General features: G+C 33.0%; 2 protein-coding genes across 2 annotated transcripts; both read left to right on the top strand.

Moving 5' to 3' along the window:
* The first annotated feature begins 2369 nt into the window (after nt 1–2369).
* LOC120121603 lies at nt 2370–3876 on the top strand. The gene is made up of 3 exons (XM_039140924.1): nt 2370–2577; nt 2680–3119; nt 3223–3876. Exons 1-3 carry the CDS (start codon nt 2499–2501, stop codon nt 3742–3744), a joined length of 1041 nt encoding a protein of 346 aa, XP_038996855.1. The 5' UTR covers nt 2370–2498; the 3' UTR covers nt 3745–3876.
* Nucleotides 3877–5586: 1710 nt separating this feature from the next.
* Nucleotides 5587–6411, top strand: LOC120121569 (WEB family protein At3g51220-like). The gene is made up of 2 exons (XM_039140891.1): nt 5587–5733; nt 5908–6411. Exons 1-2 carry the CDS (start codon nt 5587–5589, stop codon nt 6409–6411), a joined length of 651 nt encoding a protein of 216 aa, XP_038996822.1.
* The last annotated feature ends 10410 nt before the right edge of the window (nt 6412–16821 follow it).

Below are 16821 nucleotides of genomic sequence, written 5' to 3'. Positions count from 1 at the left end.
CAAATTTCAACCCTTGGATCAAAAGTAGATCCAATGGCCAAGATATTATCTTCTCCAAGAACACTCTAAGCTTCATTAATGTCTTATATATAAATTCTAATTATTTTTAATTTTCCTTTCTTTCTTTAATGTGCATAATTATTAAATGTTAAAGTTAATTTTAGAATATTTTATTTTAGTCACTTATGTTTAATATATATATATATATATATATATATATATTATTCAAAGTGAGTAGTGGGAGAAAACTTTTTAAAAGAAAGATTTTTGTGTGAAAAAATTTGATTTTATTTGACAATTTAGAGGGAAATTAGGAAATTTTGAGAATATAGGAAAATTGGGAATTTAGAGGGAAATTGGGAAATTTAGAGGAAATAGAAAAATTTGGGAAGTTGGGGCCAAATATAGTCCAATAAGATATTTTGGGTTAATTAGGCTTATGCTCCTTCAACAATCATCATTTTTCCACTTGTATTTGATTTTTAATTTCTTTCATTTTAGTCACGGTTTAATTGTAAATATCTTCTTAAATTTTCAATTCGATGCAATTTATAGAAATACTATGCATAAACTATATAAAGTAATAAAATATATAGTTTATATAAACCTTAAACCTTAAATCAAAAACCCTAAACCTTCAACCCTAAATCATAAACCCTAATATATATATAGACCATGTATAGTATATATAAACTATATATACCTCTATATATATATATATAAACTATATAAAGTAAATTACTTATATAGTTTATAGAAACACTATGCATAAACTATATAAAGTAATAAAATATATAGTTTATAGAAACCCTAAACCCTAAATAGACTAATGCATACATATATATACTATATTAATATAAATTATAACATATAAACTATATATTTTATATAGTTTATATATATATATATATATACTATATTAATATAAATAATATTTTATAAACTATATACTTTTTATAGTTTATATACTTTTATAGTTTATACATATATAGTTTATATACATAGTTTATATATATAGTTCACATAAACATAATTTATATATATAGCTTATAATAATTATATAGTTTATAATATAAATATAGTTTATAATTTTATATACATAGTTTATATATATAGTTCACATAAATATAATTTATATATATAGTTTATAATAATTATATAGTTTACAATATAAATATAGTTTATATATAATTTTATATTATATATATATATATATATATATATATATATTCAATTTTTTAAATGAATGCAAGTTAGTATATTTTTCATTATTTCTTCACATTTTGCATTTATTTCGATTTAATCCTTTTGTGTTTTTTAATTTATTTCAATTTTAAGTCTTTCACTTTTATATGTATTCAATTTAGTCCTTAAATTTATATTTACATATTCCATTGTTAGTTGTTATTTATTATATTTTTGTAATTGGCCCATAATTTTTTAAATGTGTTTAATTTAGTCCTTTTTTATATTAATTTAAACCTCACATTTTAAATTTATTTTGATTTAGTCCCTTACCTATGTGTGTTGTTTAATTTATATTTTAAGATTTTATTTGTAATTTTACATTTCTTCAATTTTGTCATTAAATTTATATTTTTTACAAAATTGATCCATGAATATTTATTTTTCTCTTAATTTACTCGAAATCATATACAATTACAACTTGCAATTCAACAATCACGAAAGATGAAAAAATAATTAATCCAAAAAATAAAAATGACTCGACCTGAACTCAATCCGTATCTGATAAACATCCGACCTGAATTTTATATGTCAATGATGTGACCCGATCTGAACGAGATCCGACTGAAGTCCACCTGAACCTGAATTAACATGGTCTTTATCTGGTTGGGACCTGAAGTGTTTTTAGCTGAATTGACATTGATCCGAACTGAAAATGACCCGACCTGAACCCGATTTGGATCTGGTGACAAATCAACCTGAAAATAACCCGAACTGATTTGACCTGACCTGAACCCTATCTGAATCTGGTGTCAAATCAACCTGAGTTGACATGTACCCGATTTTACTCGACCTATCAAGATCCTACTGAAACCTGTCCCATTACCTGATTTTACAGCCCTAGGGGTTTGTTTTTGGTTCCACACAATTGAATTTGTACGGATGCTGATATTGGTTTGAAATTTTTATGTATGTTTTAATTGTGAGCCCACTTTTCATGCAGTAGATCAGCCCAAAGAAGATCCAACCCATGATCAAATCAAACAAACCCTACCCTCCAACGGCTACTCCCTTTTCTTAATTTTATCTTGACGGCTCCAACGGTCATATTTGAGAAATCACCGTTTGAATTTGGCTATAAGTCCCCCTCTAATCTTTGCCCTTCTCAAGCATTGCATCTATCCTGTCCCTTTATCCATTGATTTAGAGTTTGAAGTTTTGAACAGCTACAGTTCCTCATCATTCTTGGGGGAAAAGGCTTTCTTTTTGGCAACACAAATCTGCGTTTCCAGAGACTTTTCGATTGATTTCCAATGGAGACACCTTCTTCTGCGAGAAGAGTGACCAGGTCACAGACTTCGGCTGCTTTGAACAACAGTATTACTGTTTCCAGTGAGTCATTTTCACCTTTTTTTAGGGTTATCAAATATTTTATATAAATGGGTTTTCATTATTCATTCTTGATTGGTTCCCCCCCCCCTTCTTTTTTTTAAGGAAATAATGAAGAGTCTGGGAAGAAGAGTGCGTCGAAGACAAGAACAAGAAACGGAAAGCAGCAACAAGAAGACAGGTCTGCCCTTATTGACATAACAAACGATTCACCCATTGTCGGGCTTGCATTTGGGACGCCGAAGTCTGACATATCTAAGCCGTGGGGAGGCAAGAACACGAGGATGATGACTCTCGGTTCCGGTGAGGCATTGCTAAGGGGACAAGTCAAGAATCTCCTGCAAAAGGTTGAAGAAGAAGCCAAGCTTTCGAAAGTTACGTTGGACAACCGTCGTCCTTTTCTTCATCTTCAAAGTTGTGTGAATTCCCCAATGGGGATTTTGGCTCCTACTCCTGCAAATACACCACAAGTTGAGGATGGTATTAACAACACTGGAGTGATGATGGCACTTCCTGTTTTTGAGGAAAAGTTGAGGATTTCTGAGGTTAGATTTTCAAACTCTTGTTTTATTTGTTTCCCATTGAAGTTTGAATCATGTGAGATCAAAATTCTCAAATGTTGTTTGATCCTTTTGTGGAATATGATAGGTGATGACTAGTGGCATATTCGAGGGATTGAGTGTTGAATCCCAGAAAAGTATGATAACAAGGTCTTTGCTGCTGGACTTTTCTGAGAAATCAGAAACCTCAGATTCAACAGAATGCGATTCGGTGGTGACAAATGAAGGAGTGATAAAAGGGGAAAGCTATGCAAGCAAAGAGAAGGCATCCATTGATGATGATAACTCCTCTGTTTGGTCAATGCAGGTGAATACAAGCACCCATGGTGAAGATGAGGAAACAATTGAAGAAATGGGAGATGATTACTATGAAGAAGAAGAAGAAACAATGGGTGATGATGGAGGGTTGTTGGTTGATGAGCTTTGTGAGGGTTTAAGCAAGATGAGCATGAAAGAGAAGTTCAAAGGGAAACACACAAGATTTGTATACAACAGTGATGATGAGCTTGAAGAAGAGTGTGTGGAGGATTCATCTGAGATTATGCGGTTGAAGGGATTGCCGACGCCGAAAGGAAAGCACTTGCGATTTCCTATGGACGATGATGAATAAACTATCTGGGCTAGATTATAAATGGTGGTGGAGTTGTCTTCGATTCCTCATCTTTGGGATTCTTTTTCTTTTTGTCATCTGCATTTGTTTGTTGCTTTCTTGGAAAAACAAATCACCAATCAAGTGATTGAATAAACGACTTCCTTTTATTATATTGTCTATGATTTGGGATTCATGGAGGCTTGCAATGACACTATCCAGTTTTCTTATGAGGGGGGAAAGGAGAAAGAAATGCAATTCTAATATTAAAATAGCTATAAAAACAAAGGGATGTCCTGTATCCAGTGTTCTGATGCCAAATGTTCCTTTCCTTCAAGAGTTCACCGCCCAAATTAGCATGTTTGCTTGCTTCCCATTAGCAGCATCAAATTCACTGACTGCAGAAGCAGCCAACCTAACGCCTCATTGCAGCCTGGCCAGCATCACTAATGCTTTAAGTTGTTGCAGAGGTCGGTCTGCCCACTGCCCTCTGTTACATTGGATTGCTCAGGTTCTTGCACGTGAGAGCTACTGCTTCAAGAGATCCAATTCCAGTACCAGAATGAGTTACTTGATGAACCTGATTGTCTGCTGCTAAATAGCCTTCAGTATGACTAATCTAGCACTTGCATCAGCCAAGCCTAGAGCACTAGAACTGGTACCGGAGACAGGAACAAAATTAGGATCAAATCTTGAGAAGGGTCAATTGTCTAAGCTCAAAATAACAGGGACTCTCTAAGTACTTAATCTCAAAAGTTGTGGAGGGGGCCAAAGCTTAATTTGACTTAAATTTAATCTGATAGGAACCTAAAGTACCATTGGATCAAAAAAATTTGGTATCAGTCTCTCCCACTCTGTAATGTGGCTCCATCTCTGACCGGACAAAAGAAACTTTAATAAAGGCCTCCTGTACAGTAACTATAAGAAACTTTTAACTAACAGCATCTCCTTCGTCTTCTTAACAACAAAAAGATCAATTAAGTTACCAAAAGACAAGAAAAAGGGCAATACAAGTTGACATAGCAAGTATCAAATACTTTATGCTCATCAGGATAAAGATACTAATCAAAATCATAAAAGTAGGATCAAAACATTCTTCAGATGGTTTCAGAAAACGCCAAGCCTTAAATACATTAGCAACTAATATAATAAATTGATGTCAATCATGATATTCAGTGCCTAATATAACCAAGAAAATATGTAAATTGATGCGAGAACATGGATATCATGATTTTTAGTACCTGTACTTCCATGGTTGAATGGCCATACATGATACATCTTTTCAAGTATTGTTACACATGTGTCATATAGGCCTTCCTTACGAGCATTACAGGGCAAGCATCTCAAATAAAATGCTATCATCAGAAAAGAAATATGGACTGGGGTCCTCTTATCTTAGCCCTCGACTTGATTGGAAAATATTATATCTATCATATATTAATTAAAATCTTATTTTATATTTTAAATATATACTTGTTTTTAAAACATAGTGAGGGCATATCTAGGTGTGCCACCAAGTAAGGAGACATGACCTAATCAAGGCAAAAGGGTTTGCTTTCAGTTTCACTTTCACACGTTTTTAGAAATTAAACTAACCGAATCAAATAAAAACATGGATGGATGATCCAATCCAACCACCACATGTCAACTTCAATTAACGAAATTCCAGTGAAGTGAACGCCAAGAAACTTAAAACTCCAATACCCATAAACTACTTTTATTTAGCTAATTACATCAAACTCCATTTCTAACGACCCTTCCACTTTTTTTTTCATGCGGTCATAAAAAGATCTTCTTTTCACCACCTGATCAAAACTCATTCACTGCACTTCCACACACCCTTTAAAATTTTTCTCTATAGCCATGGAGGCAGAGGAAGCCAGTGGAATCACCACTGTCGGACGGGAGGATATCGATACCCGACCACCCTTTCGATCTGTTAAGGAGGCTGTCATGTTGTTCGGAGAAAAAGTTTTGGTTGCAGAAATTTATGGCAACAAGCTCAAAGAGGTTCTCTTTTTTCTGTACTTACATAAAATAATTCATGCATATGTTCGTGCTAAGTTTGTACATATCTAATATCAAATATTTGATAGTATTGTACATTATACATATGTATATAAATACGAGGTTATGACGTATTACATATATCTATATCCATATTCGATACTCTTGTATTGTCAGATGAGAGTTGAAGAAGGAGAAAGCCGGAAAGGCCAATCAAAGATTGCAGTACTAACGTCCGAGCTAGAAGAAACAAAGCAAAACCTGCAAAGGACCAAAGATGAAGGCAACTTAATGTCCTGCGACATAAAAGCATTAAAAGAAGAGCTTGAAAAAACGAAAAAAGATCTGCAGCAGTTCAGGGAAAAGGAGTTTCAGAAGCAGCGATTTGAGCCTGAGAAAGAAGAGTTCAAGTTCATGGAAAAGTCAACCCAAAAGGGTTTCATAACACAAAATGAAGAGCCTGCAGATGAGTTCCAAAAGAAGAGATACGTGAAATCTGCAAGGCCTCCTTCATTAGCACAAGTTGTTGTCAACAAAGAGGAAATGGTGGGAAAACCAGTTAAGAAAGTAAGAAGGAAGCCAACAATCTCCATGATTGGATGGCTTTTTGCCAAGAAGAAAGGAAGTCGAGAAGATGACCAATCCCTTAGAATAAATGACTTTCAAGGCATTAGCAGTTGAGCTTGTTGGGTATATTACCTTTGTTGGAGTTGCCACCAGGAAAAATGCAATTGGAGAGCTTCTGTAATAAACTGATAATCATAGATCATTGCCCTGAAATCAAATTTTCTATTATTGGGTGTATGTTTTTTGGCCTCGTTAGTTTGAACAAAGAGGTTATAAATTGTACTTATATTTCAAAATCTATTAGGGAAATAAACATCTAAATATGATTTTAATCAGCACGAATCAACTTACCTAAGTGGTTAAAGGAATCGTTTTATTGAATAATAATTATGTTTGATATTCTTTTTTTAAGTACTCTGACCCTTAATGTAGATCTACGTAATTACTTGATGAGCGTGGTATAATATCATATTAATAAAAAATATTTAATTTTTTAACTTTAGGATAAATTAAATCCAAGCATGATAGGAAGAATGCTTGAGTAGTAAACTATTGAGTCAATGGGAAGGATAAAATAGCCAAGAGGGAGTGTCTTGACAAATAAAAATTTGGTAGAAGCTTAAAGGAAAAATGAAAAATTGAACACAAGATTTATAATAGTTCGACTTTCTAAACCAAAGTCTACATCCATTAATTTAGCTATCCACACTAAGGATTTTCACAAGTTTACTAATTTGTATCAACATTTGAGGACAAGGTGTAACCTTACAACTCCCTCAAGAATTATACTCTGAATTCTTGAGACACTCTCTCAAAGAGAAAATTACAAATTTGCTAACTTAGAAAAACCCCACAAGGAAATTGTTTGTATAATTCAAGAACAAATAAGAACACTTGGAAAATAAAACAAATGAGTACAAAAGTGATATTTGAAAGCAAAAAGAATATTGAAGAATGTTGACTATGATTTTGGCTCAATGTGATTTTTTTGGCTTTCTTTTAGATCTCTTGTCTTCAAATATGACTTGAGATCTTGTTTTTATAACTCTTTATTCAATTCTAGTTGTTTGAGTTGTTGTGGGAGTTAATAGAGCATTTGAGAAGAAATTTCCCGCAATAAATGCTACTCAAATGTCTTGAGTATCACTACTTGTACTTGGAGTATCGATATTGCATGCATTATATACAAAAATTTTAGCCGTTGAGGGGAGGAAGTATAGGTATTCATGAAGGAGAGTATCAGTACTCACCAAGAGAGTATTGATACTCATAGGAGTATCGATACTAAAATGGTATACTGGAATTTGCAATTGTCAAAAACATAAAGAATCGGTACTCTCATTTCAAGTATCGATACTGATATGAGAAGTATTGATACTTCATTTAGAAGTATCAATACTGCTTCACATTTTAAGCCATTTGTATCGATACCAATACCGGTACCACATGAACATTATCAATACTGCTCTTGCAGTATCAATACTGCAAGGTTAAAAATTGATTTTTGACTTGATTAAAATCCAAAACCCTTTGTAAAAATGTTTGAAAATTATTTTTAGTATATGACTTGAATTTTCAATAAAGTAAAGAGTAAAAATGGAGTTTTTGACCTTAAAAATAATTTCTATATTCGAACGATTGAATCAAATATAATCTTGAAAACCAAATCAAAATAATCTTAAAACTTCTTTAACAAATATTAATTTGGTAAATCAAAATATTAAAGCATGGTTCAAAAATATCATCTTTTTAATATAACAAAAACTTTGAATTTTTTTTTGTTGAAATTTTTAAGATTTTCTATAAAATAAATACTCCCCCACTCAAAAATTTCTCCCCTTTTTTGTTAATTCAAAAAGTTAAAACAAGATAGAAAAAATATATAAGCTGTGAAGATCAAATTTGCCTAAAAATTTAGTCAACATAAATAATATCTTTAAGCAATAAACATGGTCATAATTAAGAAATAAACATGTCTCAAATATAAAAAACTATAAATCATAATAATCATCCACATAACATAAATATCCAAATAAAAGCATTCAAGTCAAGGTAGGTTTGTCAAACCTAATTCTCTCATAAGTGCCTAAAATATTTCCTTATCTAAAGGTTTAATAAAGATATCCGCTACTTGATGCAAAGTGTCTACATGTTCTAGAACTATATCTTCCCTGGAGACATGATCTCTAATAAAATGATGTCTAATTTCAATATGCTTAGTTCTAGAATGTTGGATGAGATTGTTGGTGAGACAAATAACACTAGTGTCGTCACACTTGATAAGGATAGTACCCACATCAATTTCATAGTCCATGTGTTGTTGTTTCATCAAAAAAACTTGAGAACAACAGCTATCGGCTGGACTATTTCCAATTTCGGTGGTTGATAATGCTACACTATTTTGTTTCTTTGAAAACTATGAAATCAACATACTACTTAGGAATTGGTAAGTATAGGAGGTGATTTTCCAATCTAATTTACAAACTCCATAATCCACTTTCGAGAAGGCATGTAAGCTAAAGTTAGAGTCTCTATGATACAAAGTTATATATTATGAGTGTCTCTAAGGTATCTAAAGATTATCTTAATGGCTTGTAAATGTGATTCCTTAGGACATGATTGAAATCTAGCACATAAGCAAACACTAAACATAATTTCCAGTCTCCTTGTGGTAAGATAAAGCAATGATCTAATCATATACCTATAAAGTTTAACATCTACATACTTACATTCCTCATCCTTATCAAGCTTTTGTAGATGAGATCATAGGAGTGGCTTGGGGTTTTAAATCCTCCAACCCAAACTTCTTGAGCATATCTTTGATATACTTTCTTGATTGATGAAGATGCGTCTTTCCTTTATTTTTGGAGTGTAACACCTTATACCCGGTCACGTAGGATGACCCAGATATTTTGAGTGCACAGAACTACCATATGATGCTAAAGGACAAACAAATATATAGTGTAGCATAAAAATTTCTATAGTTATCGAGGCATGGAAAGGTCTTATTGATGAGTTAATGTCTCGCTAATTAATTCTTCAGGTAACAGTCAGGAACGTTCAGATAGAAAAATTCAGAAAATGGAGTGGGGAGTCTAGTGTGTTCTAAAGAACCATAAATAGTAGTTTATTTTAGTAAAACATTTTTTTTAAAAATACAGTAATACCCTCCTCCCAAACACTCCATATGTCGTTCCCAGAACTGCATCCATAAGGTCTTACCCTAGGCCCATTGGGCATAGGAGCCAACTTAAGGGAATACCTTGGGGACTTAGAGCCTACCCAAGGAATACCTTGGAGCCTTAAAGTCTACCCAACCAAGGGAGTATCTTGGGGACTAAGAGCCTACCCAAGGGAGCATCTTGGGGCCTAAGAGCCTAACCAAGGGAGCATCTTGGGGCCTAAGAGCCTACCCAAGAGTCACCTTAGGTCTGTAACAAATTACCAGCTTGATCAGAGCTGAACCACATAATCCTATAATACATCCCAATATAAATCAGATTAACAATAACCAGTAATATCTGAATATAAATCAGGAGCAATATATATTTATATTAGAAAACATAAATCAGAGATTGGGGTTTTATTTCATATATCTGAGTCATACATTTAAAATTACAGAAAACATTAATGTGCATAAGAAACACACTAGAGGATTCAAATATTTTTCAGAGGCACTTGGTAGCTATCATGAATGGAGAAAATGAAACTTATGTAGATCGATTGGATTTTAGGATTGAGGTCCCTATTAAAATGGTTCGATTACTAACTGATCTAATCAAACATTTAAAACTTGATGCTTCATGACCATTTAGGATACGGGTGCATCAGAATGGTATATTGGAACTTTACATCAGAATTACTAAAGATTCAGATATAAAAAAAATGATTCATTATTCAGGCTATCAGAGGCATTTTGACAATACTACTCCTGAAGAATTCTTAGTAATTTAATCCAATACGAGTAAAACGATGATTTGTAGTACTCTGTATTTATATTGATTCATCAAAATTTTGAATCAAACATATTAAACAGATCTCAACACTACGGTACTTATCGCTTATTCGGACTGAGATACGTCACGAATATTCACTTCTTAATGTTGGCTGCACTATAAAGTTGAACTTCTCACCTTCAGAATCATCATTGAACATATCTTAGGGAGACAACAGGTATTACAGTGGTATTTATTTTGTTTCTACATTGCAACAGTATACAAGAAAGAATGACATGCTTTGGTTACGCTCCAAACTTTAAGGGGCATACAACAATTAGGTTTATCGATTTTTCTAGAATTTATCTAATGACATCCACTTATTTCTAGGTCATGAGGTTATTTAAGCCATTTCAACACTAGAGGATATTTCAGTCCTTTTATCTAATTCATTTTTTCCATGTAATTCAATCATTTCGAGCAATTCAAATGTAAATGGTACTTTTGGTAATTTAGTCTTCGGGTGTTTGCTCAAATATCAGAAATTCTAAGTATGTATTTCCATCTCGGAGGTAAAAAATGATTATAATTGTTTCTCTAAACAGATTGAGTATTTGACAGGTGAAACAATAATTCTATCGGATTAAGTATGACTTTTTAGCGTTATGCTAATTATTATGGATCTTGATGATATTTCAGTCATTTCATCCAATTCATATAGAGAGAGTACTTTTGATAGATTAGTCTTCATATATTTATTCAAAAATTAGAATATTCAAGTATGTCATGATTTCGAGGGTTAGAAATTGATTATCAGGATTTTCAGACAAATCAATAGTTCAATCAGTGGATTTGTAGTTCTATCAAGTTAAGAATGAATTCTCAGGTTAATTCTACTATTCGGGAAAATTCTGATCCATTTTTTTACTTTATAAGGTTATTTTTGTAATTTCCTATGAAAAATTCCCAAAATTAGAACCTTTAACAAGATTATTCAACATTTAAGGATTCTGAGGTTAATTCATTCATCGATTAATCACTAACATTGAATTTATTTTTATCGATCTTCCAGTGTCTTGTACGATTCAATTGAGTCTTAACTGATCATTATCCTTACACTATACTCAGTACGAGTTTCAGAATAATATATAGGATTTACATGACTAAATCACTACGTTCATGCATCAACCAATTATTAACATGTACCGTAAAGCATGCATAGGGTAGTAAAGTACTATCTCAATTTCTGAGCCACATCAGTCAACCATTTAAAATCTATTTGATCTCTCTTGAAATGAATCCAACATTCCATAACATCTCGAATACATGGAAAGACAAATTTTATTAAAGCAGAACTTAATCGAGAAAATAGATTGAATTAGAAGATAAAATGTTGAATAACAACATATTGAGTTTGAATTTAGCAAAATGAACCCCAAAAATAAACTCAAGATGTCAAAAAACATCAAGATATGTGGTCCCAAAAAAGGTTAATGTTTGGTTAATGGTCAATGGCCCAGTCAATAGTCAACACGGCTCAGTTAACAGTCAACACACCTCATTCATCGGTTGGACGGCTTGGCTCAACTGATCTCGGGGCTTGACTCAAGCGAATCAACTCGGACCGATTCAAACCGGTGTTTGAAAATCCTTGGCTAGCAAACAACCCCTACGTGCAGGGGCAGCGCGTGGGGCGCGTACAATGGTCACTGGTGCTCAGAATCGCACCATTTTCTCCAGATTTGTAGATCGACAGCTTGTGAATCTCATGCAAGTGTTGATTTACAATGTTGATGGATGGAGGGGTTGATTTTAAATATGGCTAAAACTTATCACACTCCACCCCTTCAACGACGACGATAGAGATGGCACAATATTCACCAATCGATGTGCAATGATGCTCTAAAGCTGATGATATTGGCGGTGTTGATAACAATAGTTCGATTAACGATGAATGGGTGAAAATTAAGGAAAAGCTTAATTTTTTGACGGATCTTCAGATGGATTTCTACGGCGAACAATAGGGGTCCACGACAAAGGGAGGATTGGGCTTTGTTTGTGGGATGTCAATGGTGCTGATTATGGCGGTGGTGTACGCCACAGCTGGCCAAATGGTGGCCGATTGAAGCTCGATGGTAATGATATTATATGGTTTAAAGTCCCAGTTGGTTTTCAATTGAGGTGATGTTAGGGTTCTAAAATCTGACCTTGAAACGTTAAAAAACATGTTTTTATTACTAAAATCGTAAACATGAGCCTAGCCTAGTTGGTAGAGGCATGGCTACTCTCACTTAGCGTCATGAGTTTAAGACCTCTTAACCATAATATTTTTTTTATTTTTGCTGACATGGGTTGGGTAAATTACAACCAAGGTTATTGAACTGTATAGAGTTCCACCTTTTACCTTCCAACTTAGTCCTTAAATTTTATAAATTTTCTTTTTACTTACCAAAAAGCGTTTAAAATTCTTAAAACTTAAATTTTGATCCTCAAATTATCCGATTAAAAAAATTAACTCCGAAATCAAGGTTTGACAAGGATGGTATGTTTGATCAAATTGAAACATCGATGGTCAAAATAATTTTTGACCATAGTTGAGTGGTCTCCCGTGTAGTTTACCCTAACTATTATTATATGCAAACTCGGCTAATGACAGATAACGTTCCCAAGAACCACTAAAATTAATAACAAATGCTCATAACATATCTTCCAAAACTTGTATCACTCGCTTAGACTGGCCATCTGTCTGCGGATGATAAGTCATACTAAAGTTCAACTTCGAACCTAACGCCTCAGGCAAACTCTTTCAAAACCTAAAAATAAATCTCGGACCACGATAAAAAATAATCAACAATAGAACACCATGTAGATGCACTATCTCTAAAATATACAATTTATCTAACTGTTGTAAAGTAAAGGTTGTAAGAACAGAAAGAAAGTGTGCACTCTTCGAAAATGATCAACTATAACCCATACAGAGTCCTTTTTCGATAGTGATAATAATAAACCCAAAACTAATCCATCATGATACGTTCCCACTTCTATTTAAGAATGTTAATCAACTGTAACAAACCTAAAGGACATTAATGTTCGACTTTCACTCGCTAGCAAACCAAATATCAACCAACAAACTCCACAACATCATGCTTCACCCCTGGCCACCATAATAACTCATGTAAATCTCGATACATCTTTGTACTACATGGATAGATAGCAAAAGAACTACTATGAGTCTCGGACAAAATCTCATGCCTCAACTTTACGTCAATAGGTACACATAGTCGACCTCACAACCGCAAAGTACCATATGAATCTAAAGAAAATTCACTGCTTGAACCATCCTTTACTAGATGAATCTTAGACCCTAAAAACCGATTAGAAGGTTGTAATACTTGCACACATTGTAACAACATCAGTTGAACCTACAAACCAACAATTATAGCACCATCATCTGAAACACTCAACCTTGTAAATAGAGCTTGCAATTTTCCTATCGACTTAAGACTCAATGTATCTGTAACTACATTTGTTTTCCTGAGATGATACTCAATTGAACAATCCTAGTACTTCAATAATTTGATCTAACACTGCTGCCTCAAATTTAACTCCTTATGGGTCAGGAGATATTTAAGACTCTTACTATCATATAAATGACATACCTCTCACCGTACAGATAGTGTCACCAAATCTTCAATGTGAACACCACTGCAGCTAACTCCAAGTCGTGCGTCAGATAGTTATGCTAATACGACCTTAACTGTCTCGATGCATAAGCAACTACCTTACCATCTTGCATTAACACACACCCAAGTTCGATAATGGACACATCATTTAATACTACAAAATCCTTTCTTTATTCCGGTTGAACCAAAATATGAGCTTCAATCAACATAGACTTCAACTTCTCGAAACAACTCTACCTCTTGTCTTTCAATTCAAACTTAGCATTCTTCTGGAAATACCCTATACACAACCACATAGGATGATCTGAATATTTTGAGTACACATTAGATTCATAAACGAATCAGAAAAATAGACCCTAATCTTGTGTATTAAGTAGAAAATTTACGAACAAACATTCAACATGCAATTTATAACAACATAATTCCACAAAATCAGGCTCTCAACAAACATACAATTACAAATTGCGAAGAAAACAGAATCATACAACATATGGATAAATTAGTTATTTCAAATACTATCATTAATTCAAAAATAAAAATAAAAATTTAATTCACCATTAATCATGATTAACATCCAATTAAACACATGCAAATTTTCAGACCAATCAGAAACCAAATAGGGACCTAATTAAACATGTAATTCTAAGGACCAAATTATAAATAATGTAAAAGTTACATATGAGTAACAAGCATGCAATTGATACTCCCATTATGTAATTAAGTATATTTAAGAGGGACAAATCATCTCTCACAAATTTCCGATTTAAAATGAAGTATTAATCGATAATTCAATTCTATGACCATTTTGAACTCATATAATCATCCTAGGTCAAATTAAGACTTAGAAACATTTAGGACCTTTAATGAAACAAAATTTACCATTTTTCATCGAGCATACAACAAAGGGATCGATCCTTATTCACAGGGGATCGATCCTTTGTAAAATAATAGTTTTTTATCGATCTTTTAGGTAAGGGATCGTCCTTTTTTAGAAGGGATCGATCCTTTTTTAGAAGGAATCAATCCTTTCAGTCAAGGGATCGATCTTTTTTCTGGAAAATGCAAAAAATGTACATGAACATGTAATAATATGACACTAATTCAGCATACGATTGACCCTACCGTTTATGACCATGGTTGACCATACTTAATCTAGTTAAAACATATCTAGTTAAAACATATCAAAACATATATATATAACATGCTTCATAACATCTTTAAACACAACATACAAGAATTATGCATCGAAAGTCAAAGAATGCACATAAAGTCAGCTTTTACACAAAACAACATTTCAAGGTATATAACAACAAGTGAGTATTCAAGCAAGATAACATTAAGAACAGTTTTGCATACAACACCACCAAAGATCAACATCATGCATTTATTCAAGAATCCAAAGTATTCACAAGTTACATGATGAACTCAAATCACATTCAATATCTCAATACTCATATATAATCTACCCTGAAATAGAATCCCGCATTATCTCAAATTACAAAATAAGTAAGTCCACATACGCTTTAGTAAAACTGAGTCTTGTTTGATCACAACCGAATGCTTACTCTTTGCCCCGAACAACAACTAATCCTCTGTAAAATGTTAATGAGTGTGTGAGCTTAAAGCCCAGTGAATGACAAAACTTTCCGAAGTGATGCATGTATCAAGGCTAAAGGAGAACACTTCTAAATGTCATGCAACCTCACTTGTTTTTACCTCAATGATCATACCAATATGGCATGTCGTGATGCACATATAATACACTTCGAATGCACAAAAATATCAGATTATATCATGCTTTTTATTATCAAACACACAGCTGCAATCAAACACACACATGCACTATTACATTTCCATCGAATTGCACACAAAATCACACAATTAATTCATTTTATGAATCATTGGCCCTCGTTCAAAATACAACTTACTTATCGGATAAACAGACTCAATACAACTGTCGTTTTATTTGTAGACTCACTTAAGTCCAAACCACTGTTTCGGAGCAAATCTCAACGAACCAACCTTACTATGAAATTCTTCTCAGAGCTACGCTAAATGCACGAACCTTACCACGAAATTCCCTATCACACACTTATAAAACATAGAATACTCTTTCCTAGGCATGTCTTTCATATCCAAAGGTCATACTTAGAACAATTGTCAAATAATCCATGTTTACCAAGAGTAGTTGACACATGGTTCATAGTTTTATAGAAACATTTTTTGCTCGAAATTTTAAACAAAAGTCAGATTTTGTTGTCATGATTAACCCATATGAGACAGCGAGATCAGTCCACTCATCTCTTTGGACAGCGAGATAACTCCACTCATCAATAACTAAGCTAGGTATTCAAATTTTATACGAAATAGCTATGCATCAAGCGTAACATAACAATTCACAAATCACATATCACATATGCGTATTCAATACACATTAATGACATACATAACATAAGGTCTTAACCTAAGAAATTATCCTCAACTAAGCCTTCATTTAACATTGATGACATTCATCACCCAATAATGGAAAGTCACTCACCTAAGAAATTATCCAAATAAAATCTACTTGCTTATGATAGTTGATGCACCAATTTTAATTGATCAACAAATTAAATAACACCTTAAAAACATATTATGATGTCACAATAACATCCTAAACATAACAGAAAATTCTACTTTCAAAACAGAGCAGAAATTGGTAAAAATAACTGAAATTCTTACTACAAAAGCGATCTAACACATCTAACACTTAGACACATTCTTCCTCACTCTAGATTTGATCAAGAATAATCCCAATAAACACCTAAACGCATTTAAAATACCCAATAACAACGGCAATTATATTAACTCTCGAATTTCCAAAAAAAATGGTGAAATAAAGCTTGTTTTTTAAGAAAATGATATTC

This window comes from Hibiscus syriacus, unplaced genomic scaffold (assembly GCF_006381635.1).
Source record: "Hibiscus syriacus cultivar Baekdansim isolate YM2019G1 unplaced genomic scaffold, ASM638163v2 tig00110377_pilon, whole genome shotgun sequence".
Taxonomy (NCBI): Eukaryota; Viridiplantae; Streptophyta; class Magnoliopsida; order Malvales; family Malvaceae; genus Hibiscus; species Hibiscus syriacus.
Note: the sequence above shows the minus strand (reverse complement) of the source record. Positions and strands in the feature narration are given on the sequence as shown.